This window comes from Notolepis coatsorum (genome assembly GCF_963971535.1).
Source record: "Notolepis coatsorum genome assembly, chromosome: 4".
In the NCBI taxonomy this organism is placed as follows: domain Eukaryota; kingdom Metazoa; phylum Chordata; class Actinopteri; order Aulopiformes; family Paralepididae; genus Notolepis; species Notolepis coatsorum.
In genome coordinates, this window is record NC_140168.1 from 182,069,566 (window position 1) to 182,088,497 (window position 18,932).

The following is an 18,932-nucleotide window of genomic DNA, read 5'->3' on the forward strand; positions in this document are numbered from 1 at the left end:
GAATCACCAGAAAGGCTTTCGAAATAGTGAAATGCTGTTGGCCTCAATATTTTAAAAACAAATGATATGAAAAGGTTATGAAATGAACAAGAATGTGATAAAATATGTAATAAAACGGAGCTCAACGCATACATTTGATGGTAGAAATCCGTTTGTTTCCCCAATACCAAGATGGCGGCGGTCTCGTGACGTCAGAGTGTCTCCGAGAATCAACTTCAAATTTAGCAATTAGCCAATCATTACGCAGGACAGATAGGTAGGTCACCTCAACAGGGCTCATGCTGACGTTAGCCCCCTAGTGATTGACGGTAGGTAGCTAGTCTTCGAAGTTAATGTTATATGAGCTGAACAACATTAGCTGGAATTGTTGGTTGTAGCTGAACGTTTGTGAAACAATCTATTTTCATAAGAAACAAAGCAAGTCTGATGATACCTCTGCTGCCAGAAACTGACAAGCTAATAAGCAAGCTAGCTTGTCCACAACAAGTGGCAGGTTCCCGACTGCAACCGACCACTGCACCCCACCGAGCTCTCTCCCATGAGCTCAAAATACCGGAAGTGTTGCGGTGGTGTATATTATGCAACCATTGATTGATTGATTGAAAACTTTATTAACATATTGCAGAATTGGTACAGTACAGACGTGACTTAATCCTCTTTACCCCGTTGGGGGGCATAGGGTGTCCACCAGAGCTCTCCATCTCACTCTCTTCTGGGCCAGGGCCTTTGCAGCGTAGCTCTCAATAAGGGGATGCAGACCAGATAAAGACTTTTGTCTTGTTTACATCAGGGTCCCCCATTTTCAATTCATCATAACATAATATGACATACACGACATACAGATAGACAGTACTGCTACATCTATACATTTATGACATACCAGATTTGTAAATACAGTACTGTTTGTGATACAAAAAGTGTCTAAAAAAGAGTTATACATTTGACGTAGAAACTACATTGGAGGAGGTTGGGTTGGGTATACCATATATCTATGTATGCAACTGCTCGCTTCATATCACAGCCTGGCAAATGAACACAGATGGACTGAAATGACTTAAGATCTCCTCTGCAAGGATTTTATGACATTGAACAATAAAGTTAATAAAGTCTGCCAGTTTGCTCAGCTTAGATATGAAGCGAGCAAAGCGTATGGCGGGAAGCAGTAAGTCCACACATTACAGGTTTTATTATTTTTAATAATAAATAAAAATGTTACTGTATTTTGTCCTTTAGTCCATTCATCCACACGCAAATTGCGTTTTAGGTAACTGAAAACTGACCTTTTTGGAAACTTTAATACACAGTATTCGTGTGGACGGTGAGATGAGAGATGTCCACACACAATGGATATTTTTGAAAAGTATTCGCTGCGTTTTTGGCCTCCCATCCACAAGAAAACTGCAAACTTGCATTGTGTGGGCAGAGATATTTTATAAAACACTGTCTGTGTGGACAGGATAAAAAAAAACATTTTCAAAAATACCCGTTACGCGTGGACAAGAACAACCCCAGTTCATCAAATGAACTAGAGTCACTAGACTAACGTTAGGTCAGCAGGCTTAATGATTTAAAACTCACAGCTGGGCCTTTTGGTTGCCAGTGTCGACATTGAGGTAGCCATGGCCATGTCTCTCTGCGACGACACGCTCCTCTGCAACTTCCCCAAGTGTCGGGCCAAATTGAGCGGCTTCGCCTGGGTCACGTCGTGCTCGCACACTTTCTGTGATCCGCATGGCTCCGGTGAGTTCGGCCGGTCCCCTGCCATCTGCCCGGCCTGCTCCTCCACGCTCTCGGGAAATCTGGACATCGTGAGGATGGAACTAGCACCCTCCGAGGAGTACAAGGCCATGGTACTGGCGGGTCTCCGGCCAGACACAGTGATGGACATCTGCGCCCGGGCACTGACCTTCTGGAGCTATCAGGTAAGTTTTATCATATGCCAAATGATTAGGGACCATTACAAAAAAAGAAATAACAATTTCTCAATTAACAAGTCCAAGTCCTCGTCTGTACCTTCTGAGTCTGAATGCAGTCAATGCTCGAGTCCAAGTCCAAGTCATCAGTGCTCAAGTCCAAGTCGAGTCACAAGTCCTGAAAATCAGTCCAGGACTCAGACTCGAGAACTACAACACTGGTTCCAACTGTATGTTGAAAACCATTCTTTTTATGTCCCCAGATCCACCAGGAACACATGTATCAGGAGTACAGTCTGTCTCGGGCTGAGAGTCACGTGAAACAGATGGAGCAGGTGTTGGCTCAGCAGAACCAGAGCAGAGAGCTGGAGCACAACAACATGAGAGGGGAGATTACTTCTATGAAGAAGGTAAAATACCGGTAAACGTACTCGGACTGACGTGCGAAGAAACAAATTCCTGATTATACTTTGTTTAACTTAATCCACCATCTTGAAGAGATACAGGATTTAACAGGTGTAATTTATCTGCATATTTCAATTAGCCCTGTGGTCGGTACTGCTGCTGTATAATTTGCACCCCAGATCAGTTTTCACAAAGGTGCATAAGGGTTAGAGCAGCAGAGGTCTAGTTTACAGATAAGGTCAATGGACCTCACGTTCGAACGGATTTACAAGAAAGTTATGAACAAATCTCCATTTACGAACTTCTCTAGCCAATTTTGGCATGATCGAACGGTTTCTTTTCTGAGATTTGTTTGTAGCTACAAACAGGATTTATGAACTCGAAAAGGCAGCCGTCCGTCGGACAGACTAGTGTGCACCGGTGTCCTTAACGGCTTAATTTGGGAGAAATCATTTAGTTGACGTCTACAGACATCCTCGGAATTAAAATCATAATAATAAATACGACTATTCTGCATGTATTGGTGTGCGCCCATGTCCTTAACGGCTTCATTTGGGATAAATCATTGGTGATTGCGTTCACGTCGATTCTACAGACCTCCTCGGAATTAAATAATTATGATAATAATTAATGACAATATTTGTCCATTTTACATTTATAGTCATGACTGAACGAGGCATTGTGATGTCCAAAAATAAATAAAAGCACTACACAGACACGGCAAATGACAGTGAATGAATAAATAAGAACTAAACCCAATCGCGCGGATATAGCTATAGTGGAATAACTATTAATATTCCATATACCATCTTGTTCTCCATCGTTATTATTTATTGTTGGTTTTGTTTATTTCTTACATTGCTTAGTGTGCACATCGTAAAAGCCAGTGGAGGAACATTTCACTGTGCATCTTACTGTTCACGAGTTGAACCCATACAAATGACAGACACAAAAGATAAGTTTAACGAATTCCATATAAATCGATAGTTTGTTAAAGATGCAGCAGCTTAATGCAGGCGGCTTGGTGAGGATGCATACGGAGCTGCACACTCCTGGGCACCTGCGCTCAGCGCGCGCACACACACACACACACACACACACACACACACACACACACACACACACACACACACACACACACACACACACACACACACACACACACACACACACACACACACACACACACACACACACACACACACACACACACACACACACACACACACACACACACACACACACACACACACACACACACACACACACACACACACACACACACACACACACACACACACACACACACACACACACACACACACACACACACACACACACACACACACACACACACACACACACACACACACACACACACACACACACACACACACACACACACACACACACACACACACACACACACACACACACACACACACACACACACACACACACACACACACACACACACACACACACACACACACACACACACACACACACACACACACACACACACACACACACACACACACACACACACACACACACACACACACACACACACACACACACACACACACACACACACACACACACACACACACAACACACACACACATATATTGTTGCTGGAAGATATCGCTAATAGTGCACTGAGGAGCCGGACCAGACGCTCAAACCCTGTCACGTCCAGGTAGTCCACCTTGGGCAGGTGCGCATCAACCACCTGCTCTACCTGGTCTCACGCTCCCTAGGAGGTGAACATAACTCCTACAACAGATCTGTGGGTGTGCACCTCGAGCAAGAAGATGCTGGAGATGCATGGCTAATTGGTACATGCTGCATATGTGCGTTCGTTTCAGCAACAGTAGGCTTCTATTATTCTAATGACTTGTTTTATTAGGAGATTGCGGATATGAGCTGCCCTATAGTAGTAAGTCATACTGTAGAACATGAAATCTTATTTAGTAGTGTCAATACGGAACGACTGCGTGCTTGGCTCTTCACCTCCTGCTCCGTCTGGGGGTTGGCGAGTGGGGTCATGAACCAGGGGAGCAGCACATATCCGCAATCTCCTAATTAAACAAGTCATTAGATTAATAGAAGCCTACTGTTGCTGGAACGATTCATTAGGCACGTATACCTAATCTTACGAAGATAGTTACGTACACCTTCGATCATGAGGTCCATTGTCTGTTTCACCATCTCTTAGATCTCCAACCTTTTTCATCCCACAGTTCAAGAGATCTCCAACCTCTTTTTGTTTTCAGAATTTGGCTGAACTTGTGAACTAGCTATTTTACACACCCAATACATGTGTCCATTGAGCTTCCTAGTAAATTAATAATAGTAAAATGTCCGGCTTCTTTGTCTGCTGAGCAGCTGTGATGCTCTCAATAAACTACAAGATGGCTCCCTGGTGCCTACTTGGCAACCTCTGCCAAACTCATTTAGCTCATCGGAGCAAGGCTAGCCAACATTTTGGCATGGAGGTGAAATACGTTTTCTTTTATAACAACTAAAAACTAGGTTTAAGGTTTTGTATAGTCAAGATGCTTATAAATAAATATGCCTTGCAGAGAGACATCTCAAAATAACATCTTAGATGTTCAAAATAGATAAAATACAGGATATTTGACACTCTTGGTGCCAAAATGTTTTCTCCCCCTTTTCTTTTTTGTTTGTTTGTAGAGAGCTCGTTTTATCCACAGTACCGGTTAGCCTAAGTGTTGACCAACTAACACCCCTCCCGGAGTTTAAGCTACTGGTACTGTCCACTTCCATTCATTGTGCTAAGCTAGGCTAGTGTGCAGCCGGATAGCCTTCTACTGAACACACAAGAGGAAACTGGTATCCATCTTCTCATCTGACTCTGGAGAAGATGGTAAGCAAATTTCCCATGTTTGCGTGTTCCTTTAAACCTAAGTAATAATACAAAATAAAAAGAATCTCTTGACCTGTGGGATGTAATGCTGCAGTTACTCAACATAGAAAGAGATGGTAAAACGCAGACAATGACCTTGTCTGTAGTCCTCTGCTGGTATAACCCTTATGAACCTTTGGAAAACTGATCTGCATATTAACCAAGTCCACTCGATTCTGTCTTTCCTACAGCAGTCAGAACACTTACCACCCCTTGCTAGCCCCCTCCCCCCACACAAGATCCCATATACAATTACAAAAACAAACACTAACCTTCTTACTGTCTTGTACTATCATGCACTCTTCCTACTATACTAATGTCTTTGCTACTATGCACTCAACACTACAACACCCACGTTTCAACAGTTTGATGATCATTGTTACTCAGCTGTAAGAGTTGTACCCTTCCTGCTGACTTGTTGTACATAACTTGTAAATCGCTTTGGATAAAAGAGTCCGCTAAATGACTGAATGTAAATATACTGACCTGAATGCACCGTATGTACTGGGCTGAACTCAGACTAGACTTGTTTGCACTGGTACATCGATCACTGAAGTGTGTAATCAACATGTGCAATAGACTGCTGCAGTCGTTTGGGCTTGGTTTCTTAAAGAATGGATCAGTACCTCTTTCTGGTGGGTTCCCACATGACAACAGTAGTAACAGGTTTGTGATGGTTGGAGCCTCAGTCTCTAAGAAACCATGCCCTAAGGCAGTGTTTCTCAAAGTGGGGGGCGCGCCCCCCAGGGGGGGCGCAGAGGCATGACAGGGGGGGCCTTGGGATTTATAAAAAAAAAACGTTTTCTTTTTTTTTTGTTTTTTTTTATTACAGAAAATTATCACTAAAGTGCTATCTGTTGCAGCTGCACTGTTCTCCATGAAAATACCATTTCTCAAAATCTGAAAATCATTATTTAATAAAACACAGAAAAGGATCACCAAGTTACTCTGGATAAAAAAAACCTTTACAGACAACATTGAGACAAAGCTTCCTGACACATCTCCATCCAAACTCTTGGAAGAACTCTTTGAAATCTCATCTGATACCACCTAGAGAGCTAGTTTTATGGCGCTTTTCCACTGCATGGTACCTACTCTACTCTACTCTACTCGGTATTTTCGGTTTTCCATTACCAAAGTACCTGGTACCAGGCTGGTACCAGGTACTTTTTCGGTACTTTTTTAGTCCCTGCTCGAGTCTGGTTCCAAGCGCGAGCCAAGCGGGTAGAACTGGTACTATAAAGTCACGTGAAACACTGCAGACCACTGATTGGTCAGAAGAGAGACGCGTCACTAGTTGGAGAGTCTGAACTGGTCTGAACGAAAACAGAAAGCCGCCATCTTTAATGTCTCGCATAGGATTTCATTATGGTTGCAGCAGGCACAAGTTCAATAAACAAACGATACAGTCACTGTGTATTCTGCCTCATTTATTGATTAAACAAAACCGACATCAACACAATTTGCCACCGAGCGGAGAGTTTAGTCTCGCAAAAAGATCGCTGACTTGTTAAGGCTTAAGCTCCACAACGGTGGAAGGAATGTTCTAATGTGCTAATGTTGTGCTAGCGTTTTAGCATGGCTATCGTACATAGCGGGATCAATATAACTCGCTATTGATTGTTTGTATGAGTAACGTTAATGCTAGTAGAATAGACACAACGTGAGGTAATCACCATCCATTTTAAACCGGTTTACCTAATGCTAACGTTAGCAAATAGACGCGACTGGTAACGTTACAGCGTTGTTGTTAGCCTAAGGCCATGGTTAGTGTTGTGAAGGGCCAGATTAAACCGAATATATATATTTATTTATATATATATATTTAATTGTATTTGTATATTCTCTAATATTCCTTGATATCCCTTGTATATTCCTTGTACAATATGCATTGAATATCCATTCTAGCCTACTGAACATCCCATAATAGTCTCCATTCTACTATTGGTCGAGACCTTGGTGCCAGGCTGCCATACCCCCAGACCCAGTTCAAACGTACCGCTCAACATGTACGAACAAGTCCTAGTTCCGCGTAGGAATCTGGCTACCGCACCACTAATGGGACTATTTGTTCATAGTGCGTATATATACTGCGCTACTAAAGTAGGACTTCCTTTTCAGTCCAGTTTCTTACCCTCCAATAGAGTCACAGACGTAAAGCCTCCCCGCGACGCCACGTGTGGGAGTAAGGCCAAGTTCGGCTTACCATCGGTATTGAGACATCGTGTATATTAATATTTGAATAGTCATATTTGGCACTATATCGTCGAGTTGGACGTAGTCTATTAAGCTAATAATAGTCTGTTAATATATAGTGCTTCGTGCGGTGAGAATACTACCGTAGTCAGTACCCCATCGTTTCGGGCAGAGAACTGGCTGCTTATCCAGGGTGGTTGACCCCACGTGAAGCTGCACCCGAGGAGCCCCAGAGCCGACGAGCGAGTGGACCTGTATACCGGATTATTCTACCGACGACAGCCCGCCTTCCCCGGCACGGATTATGCTTTGTATACGTTGATTATTCCATGGATAAAGACCCCCGACACTGCCGTGTGTTGGAACCCCCCCCCTGGAGAGGACGCAAGGTGAGGAGACGCTCTGCAAGACGAGGTCGCTTCACGTCTCTCCTCCGTGGACCGGAGGACGCCGGCCCACAAAGAGTCCACCTGCTTTCATCTGTGGTCCAAGGATCGCCGGCGCATTGAACGGCACTACAGTGGGTTCACCTGGGATACCCTTGGCCGGATGAGGCAGCCGGATTCTACCCCCCCCCCCCTTCCTACTCCTGTCGGCTTACAAGCGACCGGATTAACCCCCCCTAGTGTATCCAGTCTATAATCATTAAAGTATCATTGCTGTTATTCCTTAAACTATTCCAGGTCGTATATGTACCACCTGCGCCTTCAGAGATTGGACATTCTCTATTGATATACCGACGAATACTCTTGCCATAAAAGTGCATACTAATTCCCATTCATAAATGTGATTGATTTGATTAAGTGCTTGCTCTACACACCATCGCTGTGTAGAAATAAAGACCTATTTCTAATTCGTACATTTGTGTTGGATCCGTTTCATCTACGTGACAGTGTTCATCATAATATATTTATGCCGAGTACTGGGTGGCCGAATATTAAGTACAAAGGTAGTGGTAGTAAGTATCATATCTAGTAATACAGTCAGGGAATTGTACCCCTCAGTTACAGTTAGACTAGTGTATTCCTGGCGTTTTTTTATACGTTTTTGACGACGTTTGATGTCCCTATTACACAGAAATGCGTTTTTTTGTGGATACGGCTGAAACGCAAAATTGTGTTTGCGTTTGGAGATACGCAAAAAAAACGAATCGACAACAGCGTGTAGTCAGCACGGAGCCGTTGTTGCGAAAACGCCCATGCGCAGTAGATACCATCTGCGTGCCCTTCCGGTGACAACAGTGTGTGTGTTTGGGACATAGCTCCGTGTCCCAAATAGCTTCAGCTACCATGTGTTGTCAAGTTATTGTTATAAGGACCCCAGTCCAAGCTACAACAGTCTGCATTCCCTTAACAATTGTTTGTATTGAGCCGTATTGTATTGTACCCATATGCAATATGTTAAATAAAGTTTACATCCATTCATTCTGCTAGCATTACCGATTGCATGAGCAGCTGGCTAACATGAGCTATCAGGATTCAGACCCTGTTAGCTCAGAGCTCCTCTTTCAACTTAACAAGCATTAAACAAAATGGCCCAGTCATCTATTCACCTTTGTTTAATACACACAGCGTTGTCTCTAATGTTATCCAACTACTGATAGCTCGCGATATCATCAGTTTTGGTGCTGGCTAAGTAGCGTGAGCTAACGTTAGCTTCTAGCCACAATGCTATATTGTTATAATGGCATACTCCATTGACGTTAGCATGCAGCTAACAATGCTACCGATCGTTTTTTAGACTAAACTATCCGCTCTTGGTGGTCACTTGTGTTGATGTTAGTTTTGTTTCATCAACAAATGACAGGCAGAACACACAGTGAATGTATCCGTTTTGTTTATTGCACTTTTATTAGGCTTTGCTGAAAAAGAATTGCTGCATTGAGTAAATGGGCAAGATGGTGGCGCGGCATAGGCGCCTGCCTTATTGACATTTTCTTTGCTGGAGCTTCCAGGAAGTGTATTGGCACATTCGTTCTGATTGGTTGAAATTGCCTTCATGTTTGCCACCTACTGCCACCTACTGCTTTGGCAGTGTACTACATCAGTGTGCTCGGGTGACAAAAACGGAAAAAAAACGAAAGTGTGACTCGAGGCGCACGACGTCGCGGCGATACGCATATGACGACGATACGAAAATGATATACGAAAGGTGTAACCGACGCCTAATGCTAACGTTAGCATATATAGACAGCCTAGCTGACGTTAACGCTTGTAGAATAGACACAATGAGGGGTAACGTTAGCGTTAGCAGAATAGACACGAGAGTCTCGTTAATGTTGTTATTGATTGATTGAAAACTGTGTTTTACTCTGGCTTGCCAAGCTCATAGCCCCTTTCGTGACTGTGATGCACCGAGTGAATCCACAGTCACTTGCTCCTTAATAGGAAACCAACCTAGATTTACCATGAAGGACTGGTTCTGGCCGAACCGTTCGTTATACAAGTATCACAGAGACATTTCAAAGGTACTCACAGTTGCACGAGGGTTTCGGACAGAGATACGGGATGGTTTGAAAGCTCGGCGTTGCTAATAAACATTTTAAATATTTTTTATAAACTGCTCAACACTGCATTATTTCCGGCGTTGGCTGCCTGGTGTGATCACAGCGCATGCGCATCATGCACCCAACGCCGGAAATAATGCCGTTTTGAGCAGTTTATAAAAAATATTTAAAATGTTTATTAGCAACGCCGAGCTTTCAAACCATCCCATATCTCTGTCCGAAACCCTCGTGCAACTGTGAGTACATTTGAAATGTCTCTGTGATACTTGTATAACGAACAGTTCGGCCAGAACCAGTCCTTCAGGGTAAATCTAGGTTGGTTTCCTATTGAGGATCAAGTGACTGTGGATTCACTCGGTGAGCTCTCATGCTGATCACCAGCAGCCCCGCCTCCCCACACGGAGACAAACTGAGTACTTTATTTTAGTACCTGCAGTGGAAAAGCAACATGGTACCAGGTACCTAAAGCGAGTAGAGTAGAGTAGAGTAGAGTCGAGTAGGTACTATGCAGTGGAAAAGCGCCATTAGAGTGTGGTGCTGAGTACCAAGTATCTCATCTCATGGCCCACCAAGTATCTCATGATGCAGCAGTGTGTTGATACCATTCAGCACCACATACAGTATCTGTGTGAAGCTGGCTTTTCATCCATGACAGCTCTGAAAACAAAATATAGGGCCAATTTGAAAGGTCACGATATTGGTGTTATTTCAATAAATTTAAACATGGCCCATTTCATGACTATTTTGTTGGGGCGAGGGGGGGGGGGGGGGGGGGGGCCCAAAATATTTTGGTCCGCCAAAGGGGGGCCTGACAGAAAAAGTTTGAGAAGCACTGCCCTAAGGGAACATGAGGATAGTCAAGGATGGTCTTTCTGCACTCAGGTGATGGATGAGTACAAGAGGAAGTACAATGAGATGTCAGAGCGGCTGATGGAGCGGAACAGACAGTACCAGAAGCTCCAGGGGCTGTACGACTCTCTGAGGCTCCGCAACATGGTGGTGGGCGACAGGGAGGTACCACCCCGCCAAGGACAACACGACTTCAGTACTGGTGAGGGCCGCTTCATTTTACATTTAGCAGACGCCTTTATCCAAAGAGACTTATGAGTTCTGTACAACAAGTCAGCAGGAAGGGTACAACTCTGGCAGCTAAGGGTAAGTAAGATTGTTCGTCAAACAGTGTTGAACTTGAGTGCTACAGACTTGAGTGCATATCTTGTTGTAGCCTAGAGAAAAATTATAATAAATACAAATAATTTATTAATGGATTACTAGATTTCAAATTAAGTACATACAACGTTCTCTTGGGCATTTCCTGGTTGTTAGGTGAAAATGGCCAAGAAACAATTAAATACTTAATCTACAAACATAATACTGTTCTGACAATATTGATGTAATTAGGTTTGAAGATAAAAATAAAATTATTGGATAGGTTTATACAATAGGCAGAAGTAAGTAGAATTTTTGTCCAGTATTTAACCTGTTGAGCTGTAGCCTTTTTCAGGCTTCTTTTCGAAATACCCCAAATTAATAAAGTATACCTCTGCAACTACAAGGTCTATTTGAATAATGTTGGTTAAGGGAACACTTGTGAAATGTGTTAAGATGTGTAAGCATCAGTATATACAGTATGTCACTTGCTCAGAGTAAATGAAGATGGCAAACAGCATAAATGAAACATTTCATTTTCCGCCAAAAAAAAAAAAAACACTTTACTATGAATATCTCTTTGGAATGATGCAGTTGCAGCTGTAACTCTCTGCCAAGTTTGATTATTATCAAGTGAAGCAGAGCAACATTACATAGGTTTTAGTACAGATGGTTTGGGCACATTTTGGCACCATCTGTGCCATTTGAAAATGTACCAAACTATGTATTTCACTTTATTGGTGTTCATCACATCTATTTACAACAGTTGACGTTTTTTTGTGTGAAAAATCTAAATTTGTTTCAAAGAAAACCATACAAAGCAACTGAAGTTTGAAACAAAGTAAAACATTTATTTAGCATAAAAATAAACTGTAAAGTGCAAAACTGTCAAACAACACAACTATTTACACTAACGTCTGCCTACTGTCCGTCAGCCCACAACTGGTAACAGTTATTTTTCGCATGATGCAAAGGGGCACCAGACACTTTCTGCAAAAAAAAAAAAAAAAAAATCTTCACCCTTGGTTTCCCAGCATTAAACAGGGTTTGCACAAGGTCCTTGAAGTGCTTAACACTTTCAGAGCCCTTGCTTAACCTTAGGGATGCACCGAAATTTCGGCCACCGAAAGTTTTCGGCCGAAAATGACCAAAAATGGCCTTTCGGCTTTTGGCCGAAAGAGTTTTTTCACCGAAAATATATCACCGAAACAGAAACAACCTGTAACCTAACGCGTGTTGTTGTGATGATGTCATCAAAACGTGGCTTCAGTCATTACATGCGCGCCGTTTCTATGTGTCGCGCTGTTTCTATGTAAACTCAGCGCGCAACGCGTCCAATAAATGTGTCTTTAACATGCTTTATATCCTTATTTACTATATGCCCGTCGCGGTTAACGTAAGAGGGGGGGGGATTGTGTTTCTCACATTGACGCTGTCTGTCGTTGATAATATAATCTTTTTTGTATTTTATTTTTTTATTATTTTTTAAACAAACATATAAACAAACATGACAACACACGATAAGATATACAAGCATTAATTGTCAGGGCACATCCAATGAGATCACATTTTAGTTAGTTGATAATATAATCTGAAGAGCATTATTATTATTATCATTTTCGAGAATACACGTCGCGCGTCTACTGTGCCAAAGTCAAGAGAGCACATTCATCTGCGGACTAGAAAGGTGCGCTCAGTAGAGCACAGATGTCCGCCACTTGACTTGGAATTAATGTACTTTATACAACGGCATGCAAATTTCTCGATTCTGATTGGCCATTCACACGTCTTTATTGACAACAATCCACGGTCCTGGGCTCAGGACCCGCCCACAACCAAATCACATAGCCCTCCCCGGCTCACTCCGGGAGAAAACAGGATCGCGGAAAAACAAATGGTTATGTTGAAAGCACCATAACGACTAAATATGAAGCGATTCTGTCAAGGGGAATGTGTTAGTATTTTAAACAATGTTGGATGATGTAATTGATGGGTCTTGACTCAATCTAGAACAAAAGAAAAATCGCGGATTGATTGATAGATTAATTGATTGATTTAAATTTCTTCCTTCCTACTTTCTACTGAATGCAGCGTTCTCTCTCACACTGTCCGACGCTGGCGTACCCACAAACACACACACACACATACACACACACACACACACACACACACACACACACATACACACACACACGCACACACACACTGTGACACACACACACACACACTCCTGTCTGCAACAGCGGGGGAGTCAGACTGAGAGAGAAGCAGCGCTGTTTTAAGTGAGCATGGTCTATTGAATTGATTGATTGGTTGATTGCTAATTTTATTACTGTACCCCTGGTTTCCAACTGGTTAAGTTTAGGCTAAAAGAAATAAATAAAAAAATAGGGCGAAGAAAACAATTGTGTGTATTGAGCCGTATTGTATTGTACCCATTCTGCATCTGGTAATAAAATTTTCAATCAATCATTCCAATAATACACAGTTGGATGTGTTAGTTGGTTGGATGCACTTCAAGCTGCTTCCACATGAGGCAACTTCTCTCAATCATTCCAATAATACACAGTTGGATGTGTTAGTTTGGTTGGATGCACTTCAAGCTGCTTCCACATGGAGTTGTGGGAACTACTTTTTCTGGCGGATGGTTTTTTCAATAAATCTTCGATTAATGTGTGTTTATTGTATAGAAATAAGGTTGGATGAATCTGGCAGTTGTATAAAAGCTTTACACCACGTGCAGTCGTGATTTGTGACCAATAAACCATGCCTAGGGGGGTCTAACGACCCTCGGCTGCGCCTCGGGCCTAACAACCACCCCTAGGCATGGTTTATTGGTCACAAACCACTCCTGCGTGTGATGTAATGCTTAAGTATGCATTCAGAAGTGCTGAATAAATGTTTTATGGACCCATAAGTGATTATTTATTATTTAAGTTAAGTTTTCCCATAATCATATATTTTTCCATAATCAGGTAGCTGAACAACATTGGTAAAAAAAAAATCTATTCTATGAATCATTTTCAGCCTTTCGGCATTCGGTTTTTGGCCAACTGTTTCCTATTTTCGGTATCGGTTTCGGCCAAGAATTTCCCATTCGGTGCATCCCTACTTAACCTTGATTTACCTGTTGAATGCCCACCATCCACTTCAATGTTAGCGTTAATAACGCCTAATCTATGTTTTAAATTATGGCTATGTGTCTAATCTGCCCGTCGCTTATCAATGACTCGTTTTCCAGTCAACATTGTCGAAGCGGATTGTTTTTTTATCGGTTCATTTTCGTTTTATAGCATTTTGAAAAGCCCTCGTTTTCAAGGAAAATATAAAGATTCGATGATAAGACATTTACTGGAATATTCTAGAATACACAAAAACTTGGCATTTTTCGGCCTATTTATGAATCATTTTCAAATAAACGCTAGATTATCGATAGTATATGTGTACGTATGCACGCTAGAGACGCAAGCTGAAAAATCGATTCTCTTATTTCCTCATCAGCGATCGCACACACACACACACACAGGGCAAACGCTGAGATCTCAGCGAATACAACTCTGATTATCCCAGGACTGGTAAAATAGATTCCTTACCTCAGATCAGATGTTCTCCAAAAAGATCATTCAAATTCCTGATCGCCATTCGATCACGCTTATTGATTGAGTATTGGCTGCTGTGAATATATATTCCAGGCTGATTCCCGTCCCGCGATGACTTCCATGTTGATCAGACGGATTGCCAGCACAAGGAACCAGCTGGCTCCGCCCCTACATATCTACAGATCCCAGGTCAGTCTAAGCGACTGACCTGCAGTTACACAGGGATAGACGATAGGGGGCACTTTTTTCCATTCTGAGCTCCTGGAGGAGCTGCTGTACCAACGGGAGACTCGGTTGATGAAATATGAAATAAGATAATAAACAAATAAAATGATATTTGTCGTCGTGGGCACTCAGTGGGGGGCCTAATAAAACGAGTAATGTCGTCCGTGGCACTGAAAGTGTTAAAGTGCTTGATTTGACAAAAAAAAAGTCAAGGCCTGGAATTCCTTGAAAACTGTCTTTTTTAACAAGGTGCTTAAAAGGTCCTTGAAATTCAAATCAACCATTCGCATTGAACGTTTTGTTCATCCATGATAAAAATATATTCTGAATCAAGAAATAAATCTTTTTAAATTTAAAGTGTAACTAATTGTCGGAAATTTTTAAGCCATAAAACTTTTAAAATGAAAAATAGTGCTTTGAAAAGTCCTTGAAAGTCCTTGAATTTCATTTTGCAATGTCTGGGAACCCTGATTAAAAAGGAACACGCCAACATTTTGGGAAATTAGCTTACCGTCTTCTCCAGAGAGAGACAAGATAGATACCAGTTTCTCTCTGTGTGTTCCGTAGAAGGCCATCTGGCTGCAGGTTAGCCTAGCTTAGCACAATGAATGGAAGCGGACAGTGCCGGTTAGCCTTCGGGAGAGGCGTTAGTTGGACAATGCCTAGGCTAACCGGCACTGTCCAGTTCCATTCATTGTGCTAAGTTAGGCTAACGTGCAGCCCAGATATCTTTCTACTGAACGGACAGAGACGAAACTGGTATCCATCTTCTTGTCCCTCTCTGGAGAAGACGATAAGCTAATTTCCCAAAATGTTGGCATGTTCCTTTAAGGCACCTCTTAGTGCTTTCTGGTTCTGGATTCCTCACTCGCATAAACCATGGAAATGCAGGTGGTGGGGGTGGAGGCAGGCGGGGGGGTAGGTGCCGAGGCTTCAGATCAAATCAAATCAAATCAAATTTATTTATAGGGCCCGACAACACACGTTAATGTCCCCATGGGCCGTACAGGTCTTCTTTAAACAAGTCAAGAAGACAACATAACAATAAGTCAAGAACAGAACAAGAACACCATAGGGTCCAAATTTTTTTTAGATGAATGCAAATAAATGAAAGAATGCAAGCACTCCCAGACATACCCCACGCGAAGGTAAGGAAAAACTCACTAAAACCTAACAATAGGGAAAAAAAGCTCCACAGGCAATGTGGAGGAGAGAAACCTTAGAAGGGCCGTTCAAGGGGGGATCTCCCTTCTTAGATGTCGGTGATAGTAGTGTTGCAGACGGACAGTTGGTAAGCATGCACTCATGTGTGTGGTGAGACACAGATGAGTGCATGCAATAGCAACTGTACATTTTGAAAAATTAAAGATAGAGCTAATAGCGATAGCAACTGAACATTTTGAAAGATTAAAGATAGAGTTGATAGCGGATCTATTTGAGGCACAGGGGCGGCGCAAGAGGGTCACGTCCTCCCCGTCTTAGTCACGGGACATTCAACACTCCGGTCGTTGCTCAGGGACAGCCGGAGACAGGGGGAAGGGGGGTGGCGCAGAGAGGGTCGCGAACTCCCGACATCATCGCGGGACATCCGGCACTCCGGTCACCACTACGAGACCTCCGAAGACAGATAACTCCATCACCAGCTGCTCTCTGAAAGTCTTCTGGGTGTGTGGCTTTGTTTCGGTTTGGTGTCTCAATTTGAACAGCTCCTTGTGGAGAAGGAAACTGTTTACCACAGCGATGTCCATAAAATGATAAAAAAAAAGTCTTATACCATTTCATGGTCTTGTGGCGGACGCTGTAGTAGCCAATCAATGCATCCGATACGTCCACACCTCCCATGTTGCGATTGTAGTCCACCACAGCATCCGGAACGTGAATGTGCTTGGTTGACCACACGTCACGCCAGCCTCTTTCCAGTGGCGTCACGTGGGTAAAATAACAGGGGATTCCAAAAAAAAAGTTATAAAAAATAAATAAAAAATAATAATTATTATATATATATATATATATATATTTTATTTTTTTAATTATTTTTTAAAACATAACATAAATTTAGACACACAAGCATTAACAGTAAATATCCTAAGTAAATCACTGGATTATACATTTCAAATCAATATAAATGTAGTTTACGGGATATATATACCTAATACTTGCAGTCCAATACAATACATACGCTCTTTCTCGCTCTACCCCCCCACTTGGATAATCCATCCATTCATTTGTTTCTAACCAGGAACTACAATTCATATGCTAGCTTTTATTCTCTCCACCACTTCTAACCAAATTGCAATGTTAGTTTCACTGATACCTAAAATTCTTGCTGTAGATATCTCTAGATAAATCACATCGAGATAGGTAAGAATCCATACCTTCCGGCACATTTTTTCAGGTTGAATCCATCGTGAAGCTATCAGCTTTTTAGCAGCTGTAAGACCGGATAAAACTAGTCTCATTAGCTGTATAGGGGCTGCATATTGAAAGACATCATTCAACAGCAATACAGAGGGATGTACAGGTATATTCAGAAGTAAGAATTCTGATAATTTCAGGGTCACTTCTTCCCAGAATTTCTTAACAGGTGGGCAATCCCAATACATAAATGTACCCTCATCACCATTTGTACATAAAGAACATATAGAATCTTGTCTAAGTCCCATTCTGTTCAATCTTATAGGAGTCAGGTATGTCCTGTGAATATAATTAAGATAAATTTGTTGATGATCCGGGTTGCGTGATGCAATTCGAACGTTTGCCCAGACTTCTTGCCAATCAAAATCTACTTCCAAATCTGGTATATCCCTCCTCCATACTAAGTCTATGGGAAGGGTTTCATACGAAGACGTTAGTAAGTGATGATAAAAATCGGATACGAATCCTCTCGATGTCTCTCTTTCATAGAAGAATTTGTGATATCTGTGATGCTCAATTGGTATTTTTAATGGGACTCCATGAGCCTTTTTATGTATATCATGATAGCTACAAAAACCCTGTTTGTTGAAAACATCTCCCAATGTATGTATGCCCTGCTTTTCCCATTTGGGGTATCTGATAGGTCGTTTCCCAATAAGGAGTTCATTGTTATTGAATAGGAGAGTATGGCTATGCCAATTATGTTGGTTAGTATATTTCTTTTGTTTCTCGCCATAACCGAATCACGTGTAATAAGAGGGCCAAATTTCACTTCGCATTGCTTAATTGATAGTTTGGTGTATACCAGGGGTAGGCAACCCTAGGCACGCGTGCCTGCATAGGCACGCGGGGGCATTTTCATAGACACAGGGGGCAGCATAATTTTTTTTTTTTATTATAATTTTTTTTTTATTTATTTTTTTTGCTTTGAACTATTATAGTGAACTATTTTGCACTGTTGTCGCATTTATCTTGTTGAAATCCTCCCACAGGTTCTTTTTACTACCACATATTTAATTGAGACCCTTTATTTGTTTATTATTTCAATTTAGCTGGAAATACATTGCTACATCATTCAGTAACATTTGCAGAGCCTTATAACAAAAACATTATTACGGTCACCATTGTGACCAGTGGGATTAATCAACAAATTTGATTATTTATTTTTCTATTTCATTGAACATTGCACATGTTAAAAGCCATTTTTTTACTCAAAATGTGAGTATTACCAAGTCAACTTGTGTTCTTAAAACAATGATAATAAACATAGTTTTATTAGGTTGAAATAATGTGGTTGTGTACTTATTTTTCTGTTAACTTATTATGGATTGAAAACTGAAAACCTGGTAACTTATTATTATTTATTTTTTTACAGTGTAGTCTTGCGATCAATCAAAACTTATTTACACGATATACCTCACATTCACCCTCCATTCACATCCTGGTGTTCTCCATTAGGCCTGTAGGTGGAGCTATGACAGCACACGTACAGTACACACACCGATGGTGTGTGATGTGTCCAAAAATGAATGGGCAAATGTGAGTGAAATGGTCACACTGTATGCAGCTGTTTGTCTGCATTGCATCCCCCT

At 41.8% G+C, this 18,932-nt stretch overlaps 1 protein-coding gene across 1 annotated transcript in view; it reads left to right on the forward strand.

The window, feature by feature from the left end:
• Nucleotides 1-1,619: 1,619 nt before the first annotated feature.
• The window catches only part of LOC311226774 (E3 ubiquitin-protein ligase CCNB1IP1-like), a gene marked incomplete at both ends in the record, with an annotated part of 34,344 nt that continues 17,031 nt past the window's right edge, over nucleotides 1,620-18,932 (forward strand). The window contains 3 exons of the mRNA XM_084312181.1: nucleotides 1,620-1,922; nucleotides 2,177-2,323; nucleotides 10,835-11,003. Of these exons, the coding sequence (XP_084168307.1) occupies nucleotides 1,620-1,922; nucleotides 2,177-2,323; nucleotides 10,835-11,003 (619 nt within the window). The remainder of the gene's footprint in view (nucleotides 1,923-2,176; nucleotides 2,324-10,834; nucleotides 11,004-18,932) is intronic.